Source organism: Procambarus clarkii, chromosome 4 (assembly GCF_040958095.1).
Source record: "Procambarus clarkii isolate CNS0578487 chromosome 4, FALCON_Pclarkii_2.0, whole genome shotgun sequence".
Classification (NCBI taxonomy): Eukaryota; Metazoa; Arthropoda; class Malacostraca; order Decapoda; family Cambaridae; genus Procambarus; species Procambarus clarkii.
Genome location: NC_091153.1, coordinates 45,426,029 through 45,440,103, shown reverse-complemented (window position 1 = coordinate 45,440,103; position 14,075 = coordinate 45,426,029). Strand labels below are relative to the sequence as shown.

Genomic DNA, 14,075 nt, shown 5'->3' with positions numbered 1-14,075 from the left:
AAATAAATATTTTCTATCATGTAAATTGCTGATACCACAAGGTTATTGGGAAAAATATCTTGATCATACAAAATAAGTCTTGACACAGTTAAGGGTGTACTTAATGAACAATTAGTACAATTACATTGTTTTTTTCAGTTATTAATTACTTCTTCAGAAAACAGCTCAAGCAGCCTATTAAAGGTTGCATTCTTACCCACTGTTTTCTTGGGTTTAAACCAAAAACTATAATTTTTGGTATCCTTGCAAAACATCAAATTATATAATATACCAGAGTATCCTTTGTTGCAATCGCTTTCATTAACAGAAAAATTTGGGTACAAAGAGTTTTGACTAATGTGAATGTAAACATTTTTCAAAAGAAAACATTATTAAAAGTGAATATTAGTTATAATGTAGACTACAGCCAAGTCACCTAACCTCAGCTTGACTAATTAACAGTCATTTAGATACAAAAATTATAAGCCACAACCTGGTGATAAATATAACTAAAAAAAATATCAAATGCTAAATTATTTTACCATGTCAATTCGGCCAATTTTATCCTGCATCTGTATTTCCTTTACATAATCTTACCTTATTTATTCAATTACTTTCCTAATGATCAACCGTGTCAAAACTGCGGAGGGGAGAAGGGAATGAGAGATTCCATGCTCTCCAAATCTGCCTCATTTCTGAATCTGAATTCAAAATCATTTTTGAATCTGCCTCAAAAAAGTCTAATATTTCCATTGCAAAAACAGTGTAGATAAGAACTCGCATGTGAAACAACTAACCAAACATGCCTAATTCCTTCACAAAGGTGTAAATGTTATTCTTTGGTTTTAAAAATGAAGTATCAGATAAAAATAAAAATGCAACTATACCCCAATTTAAAGGTAAAATGTACTATCAGTATCACTTATATAAGACATTCTTGGATGAAATACAGAATAATACCATACACGCAAGTAGCATTAGTGACATACTGTACAGAGTATAGGCAGTCTCCCCTACTACAAACGGGTTATGTTCACAAAATGCATTCCTAACACATTTATTCTGAATGCGGGAATAGATTTCTTATATGCGCAATGCTATGAGTTGGGTGTTTGCGTTCCCGGATCACCAAAAATCCTCACAGATCAGTATTTTTGGGAAATACAAAAAACACATCCTATTATTAAGCTGGGTAACTCCATCATTCAAGTTATCAAAGTTAGCTATTTTTGAAGAGTGCAGAGGTCTAATTACATGAATAAATAAATGAAAATACACGCATGTGCTGCTGTACTGGGGGTCAACCATTTGTTAATTCAATGCACAAGAAAACAAACCTCTTCCTCCTCCTACCAACCACCAACCCACAAACCCCCACCCAACCAGCAGAGTAAACACCATCTGGTCTCGTTCAAATCATAAGAGTTTGGGGGGTCAATGAGGACTTCTGAGAACCACCACTCTTAACGTTATCATCTCGGAAACTTCACTCTCATAAAGACTACTGGTACCCACAACTAACACCCACCCATCCCCATCCCCATCCCCTCAACCATTTCCTGGGGTGGACTCTTAGGTGTGGAATAATGACCGAGACTGACTGTGACTGCCTGATAAAACTCTATGAACATAAGAACATAAGAATAAAGGTGACTGTAGAAGGCCTATTGACCCATACGAGGCAACTCCTATAATGCCTTGCTGAGATTGCCTAACTCGGCTCCATGTCTTACTGAGATTGCCTAACTCGGCTCCATGTCTTACTGAGATTGCCTAACTGACTGAGAATGCCTGCCTTTTTTTTCCCTATGCCTGCTATCCAACAGCAATGGCAGGGGAATACATCAAGGAATAACAATAAGGATCATAAACCCAATGGCTGTGGATGGCAAACATTTAGGTAAACAACAATACAGTTAATTTGCTGCCGACACTAATTGTACCGGCACTTACATGTGGAAATACCTTGCTCTATTAGAACTTTGAGAGTAAAGGATTAGCTCTTTATGAGAGTTGTTGTTGATTTAGGGGTGACGACGATCGTGGGATCGGATGCGCCCCTTCTCTCTTTATGAGAGTAATCACCGTACTGTTGACTGGGGTAATGTGGGCTACAGCATGAAACTAGTGAGTCATGTGAACATTTTGATTGATTTATATTTATCTAGTGGATTGAGATACAAAATCAGGGATGTGGGAGGCTGTTCGGATAGACGAGTATTTGTATAATGAGGATCTCCTGTAATACCACACACGAAATTAGCATTATTGACATACTGTAGAGTAATACCATACACACGAATAGCATTAATGATATATATAGAATAATATATATATATAAGTAGCATTAAAACAAAATACTGTAATATAAATGTAACTGACCAGAAAAGAATGGACATACTATATATATGCTCAAGTCAATTTACCTATAAGCCAGAGGTAGACTTTTACAGTAAAATCCAAGTCTTAGTCATTGACCCTCTTATAAATGCATCAGATACAGTACATAATCATTTACTTCAGGAAGAAACCTGCATGCCTTGTACTAAATAATAATTGGTTCAATTTACCTTTTATTTCATTTTTTTTATGAAGTATTCAGCAGTGGTGGTTTTGAGGGTATTAGTGGCAGGCTCGAGCTTGAGGGGAGTAGTAGGCATCCATCAGTCTCAGGAGACAATGGAGTTGCGCTCAAGCTTGCCGCTAATAACTAATGGAGTAATACACCAATAACTGTAGCAAGAATCGGTAGACCCGAAAGTGAAACTCTCACATTCACTCACTTGATATCTTGTCTGACACTCCTGTCGTCCTATTTACTAACACACCTCGGAAAGATATCTCACAATTTTACCTACATGACATTTATATTTAATTATTAATAAAATGTACTGTAATTTTATATTCTGCATCATTCATGCAAAACAAAACTTATGAAAAAATACCTTAATATTTTGAGCAAAATTTACATTATAATGTTCTGCTTACATGAATACTGAAGTGTTCTGTAAAACATTTACATATTTTTTTTTTAAATACGCTACACCTGGCTCTTACTTTGCTTGAATAGAATGACAATTTTTTTACAAAAACTTAAATTAGCTTCATGAAAGAATACAATGTATTTAACTACTACTTCTCGGTGGTACTCTTCAGGTGAGAAGACTGTTCACGCAAGGTCAAAAGTTTGCATCTTCTTCATGGAATAAATCAGTGCTGTACTTCCTCTCAAATTTCTGATTTATAGGCAATTGTCTGGCATATATATATAGTATGTAGTTTTATGAAATATGTCATTGGCGCTCAAATATTAATAACGTAAAAAGCAAATTCATATTCATTTGTCATTATAAATTATACCAAAAGCCTTCACTCGACATAACTTGATACAGTATTCGAGTGATGCACAGAGAGCTGATGCCAAGTTATTCACACAGATGAATTTGCTACATACATAACAATTGTTGTTTTTGTTGTATGCATTACTGAATAATGCATACATGTACTGTATTACAGGCAATGCATGTAGCTGTATTACATATTGAATAACACCCTCCACAACCATTATGCACATAAATTGATTCATATTTATAATTTGCTTCACATTCTCTTGGCCTCCCACTGTCTTACATATATCGCACGCGTCACGTGTACTGATTCTGTTAACTACATCCATAGCTCATCTATGGCTCTTTCTTTACTGAAATGTACAGTCAGTATTTTTGTCAGTACTTAATATTTGTAAATAATGGCATCAGTTAATGAATATATTTACTAGTGATCATTCTCACTAACATTTCTCCACTTCCACCTATGTTTCGTGTTGCCTGTTCAGCTAAAGCCTGGTCATTTTATACTCGTGAACAAAACTTGTAAGCATATATGCAAATTAGTATGCATGAATCGTGATTCATACCTAGTAAATTATGATAACATAAAAGCTTCGACTTTGATTGAATTCCGTATATACATGAACAGTACAAATTTCACTTGTAAAAATACATAATAGTAAAGCAGCAACAAGATCTTTGTCCTATAGTTGAGGTAAATGTAAGTGTGTAGGTCGGGCAGCACTTGTGAAGCGTGTCGTGCCCTCTGGAGCAGTAGTGTGTAAGCTCCCTCTCGTACATGTAAATATGTCTATATATATATATATATATGGCAGGACCAATGCTGGCTAGGAAGCAGCCTTTAAATTGCACATAATTCATTGAAATAGTATTTACCTCTTGTATTTTTTCTGGTACCAACATTTAACCAAAAGTACAATAATTGATTGTATTACTGAATGGCAATATTTGTGGGAAAGAAAACCGTTTGACTGGAATGAATGAATGAACGTTGCGTAGACTACTAGGCCTTACTATAAAATAATAATAGAAAATAAGTATATAATGAAGGAGTCAATATGATACTGTTCTCATTTGTTTAGGGCAAAACTACACCTACCACAACTAAAAATAATAACTAATATAGTATTATAATAATCTGCAGGTACTTATTACAACAGAAAAATATATTTTCACTATGTATTTTTAATATACAGTATCTGGTACTCGAGCCAGCAACACGTGCTGTTGGGACATCCTCGCAAGAAGATTTAACACCTGAAAATAGTATCTGATCTTATAGGTGGGAAGTTCAAAAAGATGTTTTTTGGCATTGTACATTAACTTACATATTTGTATATTATCATGTAAACAAAAGTAGAACATGAACAGTTATATATAAACTACACTGAACACAGGAAATTAATATTTATTTTTCTTGAGGTGAAATATCGGTAGATTGCTCCAATATTCTGAGATTGTGATCCAACATAGAATTGTTTAGGAAAAAACACTGTTAGCTATGTCTGTAAGTCAAGCAAACTTGCTCCCTGTTCTTATATTTCTGGAAATAAATCAAAATACATTCTTGCTATTATTAATTATATTTAAGTCTTAGCTGATTGATGTTTTCGTGAAGCTGGTCAGATTTTTCCATCAACTGTTGGATTCTTTTGACAACCGACTTGCGCTTTTGCCTTGCTGGGGTCTGGGTCTCCTGGAAGAGTAAATTAATCACTAGAATGGAAACGAGAACTTTTGTAAAATACATACTTTAATGACCAAACCACACACCAGAAGATGAAGAGACGACGACATTTTGGTCCATCCTGGACCACTATTAAGTTAATTGCTAATGGTCCAGGAAGGACCAAAATATAGTCTTTTTGCTCCGACATCCTGAATGATAGATTTTTTACTGTTTAGTTCTGTAAACATTGCTAAATAGTCTTTCAGGCTTAGGTTTTTTTATTACTTAATTCTTAAATTGAGAGTGCATTATACAAATCATAGAAAAACTGAATTTGCTACCATTACGGTTATTTATTCTTAAAATACCATTTTATACATATCAGACCTCAAAACATATGCTATCAAGCTGCTCCAAGAGGCGCATAAACTCTTCATTAACTGCTAGAAGCTGTTTCCTCAGTCTACCCAGTGTTTCTCCACACAAACGTGATTCAAGGTATCCACCAGAAATCCCATCAACTTGAGGGATGATGTCAAATAAGGTTCTTTCTACTCTGGTACAAGAATGGTCAATCTGAAAAAATGTTAGAATATGATAATCACCTATGGAAACACACTATGAAAGTTGTGACTGACAACACAGAATAGCAGTTGTGTCTGCAGCCATCTGTCTCTTCCCGATTAGAAACTGAGCATGTGCTCTCTGTCAGCATTCAAGAGTATACAGAAGAAAGACTTTGAAGTGAATTGCTGGAACAGTTCCAAAATAAATGCATTTCCTCACATCAGAGAGTATAACAATTAAACGTAAATCTATGTTAAAACGTCCTCAAAAATCACAGCTACATCCAAGAAAGCTAAATATATATAATTCTAATGTAAAAAATACTCTAAATATTCAAAGCAAGCTGCATACATGCTGCAAGTTTCTGCTCATAGAAACTGTTTGCTACAGATTAATATATTCAGAAATATTGAATGAAGTTGCACAGTACATACTAAAACATATTATCCATATTACAAAAAACACTTGTAATCAAACAAAACACTTAATATTGCAATTTTTTTTAATATAAAGTACATGAATAATGGTATTAAATGATGGTCTCTTACATATCACTAAATGTAACAAAAAACTAACACACACATTATACATTAATGGACCAATGCCCCATAAATACTGAACAGCTTCCAATTATTTGTGTGTTTGGTCACTATTAAAAGGACATCTCACTAGATTTGTCAAGAACTGAAAAAGATTGCAAAATACTGAGCAAAATAATGTTCTGTGAACATTTAATTTGAAGCAAAATAAGAAAATTTTTAATATCAATGTAAAACAGTCAAGCAACTGAGCAAGTTACGGAGTGACTCACCTGGACGACAGCCTGAAAGTTGGCATCTTCCTCAGGATCAAACTTCTTGCCCAGAACCATCACCTTAGTCCCAGACGAGATACCATATGTAGCTAAGGTAATGTCATGATCCGCTAAGTTTCTTCCTTTAAATATGATTTTCTGATTGGAATGAGGAATACGAGTAACTTCATCAATCTGAAATACAGTATTAAAGAAAGTTTTACTGATGTGCACGATATTATAAAGAAAAATGCACACTGGACACCTTATTGGTAATTAAAAGATTATTCCTACAAATATTATATTGATAAAATGTATCACAGTCACATCTCAATAAACTGGAATGATAATGTACAGTGGATTTCATGCCAATAAAAAAAATATGCAACAGAAAGATTCTAATCCAGTTAGTGTCGAATGCAACACTCTAAATAAGGAATCCAGATAATATGGTAATTCCTGCTAGACAACATTTGTGTTGCTGGTAAACAAAATGTAAACAAAACATGATTTCTATTTGATATGTACAGTACTTTTTTTTTCATTTGGTTTTGTTAAAATTTGGATGTGTGTCCTATTATTTACACTAATAAAAACATTAATTTTAGCAAATATTTATGAAGTATGGCGAGGGTCAGATAATACACTAGATGAGTCCGAAACTAGTTGTTCCACTTGAGAGAGAATCCACTATATACACAGTACTGTACTGTATATGGGACATTCACAATATCAGTAGCTTTTCAGAACCAAAATATATTATACTGTATATGTTGTATAGTGTAACTATTCTTGTAATGTACAAATAAGAACATGAAAACAATTTCAATTGTTTTGAAATCAATTATCAAGTCAATTGTGAATTGACTTGATAAAGTTCAGATCATTTCTCATGGATGATCAAATGCAACAGCAAAGATGCCATCTGATTCCCCGTACAAGTCGTGCTGCCAATCCTCTAGGAAAGGCAAAGCCTCAAGAGAGAAAATGATGACATTGAGTGAGAAGGGCAAAGATTTAGGGCTGAATTAGATACATGGGAGCTAGGAAGAGGACATGCCAAGGGGTATCCCATAAGAACCGAGAGGCCAACAACAGGAGGACAGCCAGAAGAAATGAGCCTGAATATTAGCCATGGACAGAATAGCAAAGAAAGCCATCAAAACACCAAACACCCTCACGTCATTTCAACCACTTTGGCTGGACGGTAGAGCGACGGTCTCGCTTCATGCAGGTCGGCGTTCAATCCCCGACCGTCCAAGTGGTTGGACACCATTCCTTTTCCCTCTGTCCCATCCCAAATCTTTATCCTGACCCCTTCCAAGTGCTATGTAGTCGTAATGGCTTGGCTCTTTTCCCTTCATAATTCCCTTCCCTTTCCACACATCATTTGAGTGTGGACAAGCAGTTTAAGATGCACAAAATGGAACAAGAAATTATAGAAACACTAGTAAAAAGCAGAACTACAACCTCAACAGTTCTTTCTTATAAATTGTTATCTTTACCAGCAAAAATATTCTATATTGTACCTTTCCTACAATGTTTTCACGTTTGCACAATCCTGGTATGCTCAACAGACTAGTTACTACCCTTTACAGGTACTGTAATTTCTGAATTCATTATTATTACACTATTTCTGCTTTTGTCTAGTAATGTGGTACTTTACCTAGTCTTCAACCACCAAAATTAACTCAATGAAAGCACAGCAATTGCCACTTGCTTGTACTAAGAAACAAGACGGTATGAAAACTGCCCTCAGCAAACACATGCCACAAAGTAAGCTTTTGCAGAAAGGAAAAACATAGAAAGATAAGACAGCACAAGTGAAGTGGAAGACAAAGAATAGGAAAAAAAATTCATATAAGAGGTGAAGAAATACATTGATAAAGTGATCTTTAATGAAAGCATATGACATGCAAAGACCTATAAGTTTGGAAGTGGGACACACCTTTTCACTTATTGCACTCTAGGGCTATCATGGCCTATTTCATAAACATTAATTACCATTAGTTACAGAAAAGTTCCTAAAATCAAGAAAGAATATAGGTTTATTTATTTATTTATTTATATATACTGTATACAAGAAGGTACATTGGGATTGTGAGGATACATAGCATAGTAATTACATTCTTGTAAAACCACTAGTACGCGCAGCGTTTTGGGCAGGTCCTTAATCTAAGAAAATTTTAAGTAGGGAAATACTTGTAAAATTTATAAAAATGAAATAGTTACATGGCAAGAAAAAGAATAAAAGATGAGAGAAAATTGTAGGTATATTAAAGCACATAGGTAGCTCAGATTGATTGCAATGACAGGTTGAATGGTAGTTTAACAAAAATTAGTAGGCACAATACAGCATATGGCTAGCACATAAAAGAAGACAGCAATGAACACAATGATTAAGTCGTTTGGATTAAGTACATAAAGATTGGGTAACACTAGATACAGAGCAAATTTAACGCTCAGTGTAGGAAACTACGAAGATAAAATTAGGTACTTTTTGGTTTTGGTTTTAAATTGATTAATAATTTTGTTTTTAAATTAAAGGTTACCCATTAAAACATCTTGCAGCAAAGTTTATCCTTTCCACTGACCTTGTTCGCTAGTTCTCCAAGGGTCATAGCCCCCCAGACCAAAATTTCATGCTTATTGGGCCCATGACATAGAATTATTGGATACATTGGATCCCCCATTTTTGAAGCGTTGGGTCGCATGAATCTCCTGAAAAATAAATTGTTTCTGTCAAATACAAATTGTTCAATCTTGGAAAAATCCTATGTATAAGATACTCAAAATTTAAACTGTAATATCTACAATGATGACTACAGCTTTCACTGGCTATAATTAGATCGCACTGCTTCACCTGGCTCAGCTGGCAGCCAATCAAAGAGCTGCGTTGCTACTGCCACCTCTTGCATCCACTTGTACAAGGCATAACACACATAGCTAGAGTAAAAACCATAAATATTCACTTATTTTCATGTTTTTCTTATATTTTGCACACAAATTAATAATTCTAGAATGAAAAATTATTATTTTTTAATTCTTATATTTTTTGTGTATAAGCGATATGGCCATGTTTTCATAGCCGCTGTCCAAGGATTAAATCATACTCTTTATCATTTTAATTTTCTTCAATCTGGGTTCTTTTAACATTTACTCAATTCCACTCATTTTCATTTCCTTTTATCTTCATTTCACATAAACCTAACACGAAGGATCAAAGCTTTCTTTAAAAGCTTTTTGCCACTTCCAACTTCTTTTGTGTTTTATTTATTCTTCTCACACACCCACAGTCATATGTTACACACAGAACCACAGGTGTTGTGCTATTTCCATACAGACCCAGGGCACCTGACGGCTGAGTGAACAGTGCTCAGAATTCATAGTTTTAAGGTTCCAGGTTCGATCCCCGGTGGAGGCAGAAATAAATGGGCAGTTTCTTTCACCCTGATGCTCCTGTTCACCTAACAGTAAATAGGTACCTGGGAGTCAGACAGCTGCTACGGGTGGCTTCCTGGGGGGGGGGGGGTAACAAAAAGGAGGCCTGGTTGAGGACTGGGTCGCAGGGACGCTAAGCCCCGAAATCATCTCAAAATAACCAAGATAACATGGGTGTTGTACTATTTCCATACATACACATGATAAACTGCACTATTTGGATGCTAGACAATATAATTCACATTGTATGAGCAGTGTAACGATATTTGTTTATCCTGCATTGAAACAACATAGTGCTTCCCTAAGTCTGCAGGCCATTTCCAACAGTCCTTATGTTAAACAAAAATTCCTTATTCAGACAATTTTTCAAGTAGTTTCTCAATTACTCTTGAAAAGCTTATCATTTTCTCTTATATGGTTTACTCTCAAAAGATATGCAGGACATCACAATGAGTTGCCCTTTTTCCCACTCGCTCCTTCCAGCAAGTCATGCTTTTCTGGATTGAGGCCTGATAGGTTATGTAGAGGTCCGCTAGAATACTTCAAGATCTAATCGCTTACATTGAGGTCCATTGGATTACATTTATCTGATAAGTTACATTGAATTCTGGTAGGATAGGTTGGGGCTATGTTAAATTAGGTTTGTACTTGAAAGTGTGGAGGGAGTTGGAAATGGGTTGACTCGGTGTAATCTTGTGAATAGAATCACAAACCTTTAATGCGTGATAACCTTAACCAACTGGTTTCAACCCATTTTATTGTCCCATTACTGTATTAGGGACAATAAACAGCCCACAACAGTTGCCTAACTCCTAGGTACCTATATACTGCCAAGGTGAACAGCGGCATAAGGTGTAAGAAAATGCGCTTAGTGCAATAACTTATAAATTGTACTGTATTTAGTACTGTACTGTACTTTAATTTTTCATTAGCAAACCTACGAACCTTATTAACAACAATGATTTAGTACAATATAGATGAATATTGAATATGAACAATATAGGTGAATATTGCATATGAACAATACAGCTGAATATTAAATATGAACAATATAGCTGAATAACATTAGAGGAGGAAAGGTCAAGGTGACCGACCCAGACTTCGTCTTAAGGCCTGCCCGTGTAACCAACACGAACACCTTATACACGAGGAAGCCTTACCCAAACAACCACATGCAGCAGCAGGTCACGAGGTCAGCAGGAAGTCAGCAGCAGGTACAGCAGGAGGTACAGCAGGGCAGGTCTGGGGGACACTGGCCACCTTCACGGTCCTCACAACACAACCACAATCTACAACAACAATAACCTGCTAACTTTACACACACATATATATATATATATATATATATATATATATATATATATATATATATATATATATAGTTATAGATATTACGTTAACTTGTACTTGTAATATAATGCGTAAAAGGTGTGTGTATTTAAGTTTAGAGGGGAATAACGCATAAATATTTGAGCAATATTTACACAAGTGGATCAGCTGGGTTTGTTTACATGTGAGAGAGGCCCAGCTGATGCTCCCTTCTCCTCCGGCTCCCTATAATAACCCAAAGCTTCCTATAGCTTCCTATAGCTTCCTCAACCAACAACAAAATAGCATTAATTTAGAGTGATTTGTACATATTTGGAGTTTTAAATTACGACTTTTTATACCGAAAATATGCAAATTAGTCAAATCCGGCGATTGGTCATATTTTTGCACAAATCTCCCTGCAATTTTCAAAATACGATGTCCATTGTAAATATGAATTAAAAAAAATAAAGATCAAGAGTCATATTTCCAATAGACATCGTATTTTAAAAACTGTAGGGGGATTTGGCCAAAATCTGACCCATCGCCGTTTTCACTAATTGGCATATTTTCGGTATAAAAAGTCGTAATTTCAAACTCCAAATATGTCCACTGAGCCACAATTCTGCTATAATTTATTAACAATGCAAAACGACATCTATATGACAATGAGAAGTATTAAATTAATGTTGGAGACTTACCCTTTCCGGGTGGTCTTGTCCTACCTCATAACCAGCTCAACAATACATAATATTAGACGGGCAGATAATAATTATGAAGTAGCAGAACCGGAAACAATGTACTTCCCAATAATTTGGCAAGATCTTTGTGGAGAATAACTCAAGTATGTCTCGATAATCTTGAGAACTTGTAGCACTGCGCAGTGTGTGTCTCACGGGAAGTCAACCTTGATATCGTCCTCACAACTCAACCTGTTCTCAGTATACCATAGTACTTATGTCACATAATGCTCATAGTTCCTATGATGCTAATGTTCACAGTTTACCCTGGGGTAGAGTTACAGTTATTAGCCATCACCAGGCACCAACCCTTCCTCACGTCCCGTATAGTACCCGTCCCATATAGTACTCGTCCCATTGTCGTAGGCAGCAAAATAGTCTTTTTGCTCAATTTTGAACGATAATTGTAATTTTTCATTCCACTTCTGATGTCCTCAACTAGTTGTGCTTGCAGGGGTTGAGCTTTGGCTCTTTGGTCCCGCCTCTCAACCGTCAATCAACTGGTGTACAGGTTCCTGAGCCTACTGGGCTCTATCATATCTACGTTTGAAACTGTGTATGGAGTCAGCCTCCACCACATCACTGCCTAATGTATTCCATCCGTTAACTACTCTGACCCTGAAAAAGTTCTTTCTAACGTCCCTGTGGCTCATGTGGGTACTCAATCTCCACCTGTGTCCCCTTGTTTGTGTCCCACTAATGCTAAACAGTTTGTCTTTATCTACTCTATCACCCTATCAATTCCTCTGAGAATTTTATAGGTAGTAATCATGTCTTCCCTAAATTTTTTGTCTTCCAGTGTCGTGAGGCTTAATTCCAGTAATCTTTCCTCGTAGGTCATACCTGTCTGCTCGTGGACTAGCCTGGTGACAGACCTGTGAACCTTTTCTAACTTCGTTTTGTGTTTGCCTAGATGTGGACTCCAGGCTGGAGCTGCATATTCCAGTATTGGTCTGACATATGTGGTATACAAGGTTCTGAATGATTCCTTACGCAAGTTTCTGAAGGAGAAATTGGCGTAATATTTTCCATCCTATTCATATATCGTAGATCAGGTACATATCCTATTGAAGGCTCGTAGTTTAGTTCTGAGAAATTTTGGTAGTTCTCAGTAAATTATAATAATTATTCCATGAATTATTATCTGTAAGTATTTCATGCCCGAAACGCTTTGCGTAATAGTGGCTTTAGGCATTGTATGTACTAGCTCTACCTATAAGTCAAACAATCCTTGTAAATATTTATTGTATGTATGTACCTTACCTAAATAAAATTGTATTGTATTGTATTGTATTTGGCGCCAAATTATAATATATATAATAGAATATGCTTTAAACAAATTAAAGAAAATTGATCGTACATTATATATTATAAAAAACGGATATGGTAGGGTACACTAAACTAACCACCCACAGTTGTAATGATGTAAGAGCGAAGAGGGAGAACGGCCTATTGACATAGCTCGGGTGCAGGGGGGAGTTGTGTAAAACCCTGGTTAGTGCCTCTGAGAGGCTACGAAATCCAGTAAGTTCAGTAGAAATTCGGTTTCAACTCTTTTTACCCTGTCGTAGCTCAGTCGATTAAGGCAGTGTCTGGAATGCTCCTGGACGCAGGTTCGAATCCTCGTCACGGCCCTTGTGGATTTGTTCACCCACAGGATGGTTATGGGGACCAATACCGTTCACATGATAGGGATGAGATCCACAACCCCACACGGGATGGAAATGGGGACCATAACATCCACAGAATGGGTATTGGGTCCAATACTACCAGCCCAGATGCACTCTGCACTCACATGCACATGCACTCTGTACCACCACGTGAACCCTATTCTCCCATATGTACCCTGTATGTACTCTTTTACCTTCATATGTACTCTGCATCCGCATATGTACTCTTTACCCCCATATACACTCTGTAGCCCCCACGTGTACTCTGTACTCCACCCTCAAACAGCCGATGGGTATTGGGTAATATATGTCAAAAAATGATTAATTAATAATTACTAAAGCAATCACTTTATTATACAGTTTGTGTATCCTGGGAATGGTCAGAAATTCGGCCTTGTAGAATACAAAGGACGGCACGGAGACCTTGTGGGACTGAGCACAGAGGACGGCACGGAGACCTTGTGGGACTGAGCACAGAGCACGGCACGGAGACCTTGTGGGACTGAGCACAGAGGACGGCACGGAGACCTTGTGGGACTGAGCACAGAGGACGGCACG

The 14,075-nt window shown here is 36.4% G+C and overlaps 1 protein-coding gene across 4 annotated transcripts; it reads right to left on the bottom strand.

Annotated features, from left to right (window-relative positions):
• Positions 1–3,269: 3,269 nt before the first annotated feature.
• Positions 3,270–12,108, bottom strand: LOC123749722 (BAG family molecular chaperone regulator 1). 4 transcript variants are annotated; one of them, XM_069334297.1, is made up of 7 exons: positions 11,809–12,108; positions 10,960–11,088; positions 9,222–9,304; positions 8,953–9,079; positions 6,377–6,553; positions 5,386–5,574; positions 3,270–5,025 (listed from the first exon to the last, which is right to left on the bottom strand). In XM_069334297.1, the coding sequence occupies exons 4-7, from the start codon at positions 9,070–9,072 to the stop codon at positions 4,906–4,908; spliced, it is 606 nt and encodes a 201-aa protein (XP_069190398.1). In that variant the 5' UTR covers positions 9,073–9,079; positions 9,222–9,304; positions 10,960–11,088; positions 11,809–12,108; the 3' UTR covers positions 3,270–4,905. The 4 variants fall into 4 exon arrangements, with proteins under 4 accessions (XP_069190398.1, XP_045587811.1, XP_045587803.1 ...); XM_045731855.2 differs by lacking the exon at positions 9,222–9,304 and having other exon boundaries at positions 11,809–11,992; XM_045731847.2 differs by lacking the exons at positions 9,222–9,304; positions 11,809–12,108 and adding an exon at positions 11,284–11,363.
• Positions 12,109–14,075: the final 1,967 nt, after the last annotated feature.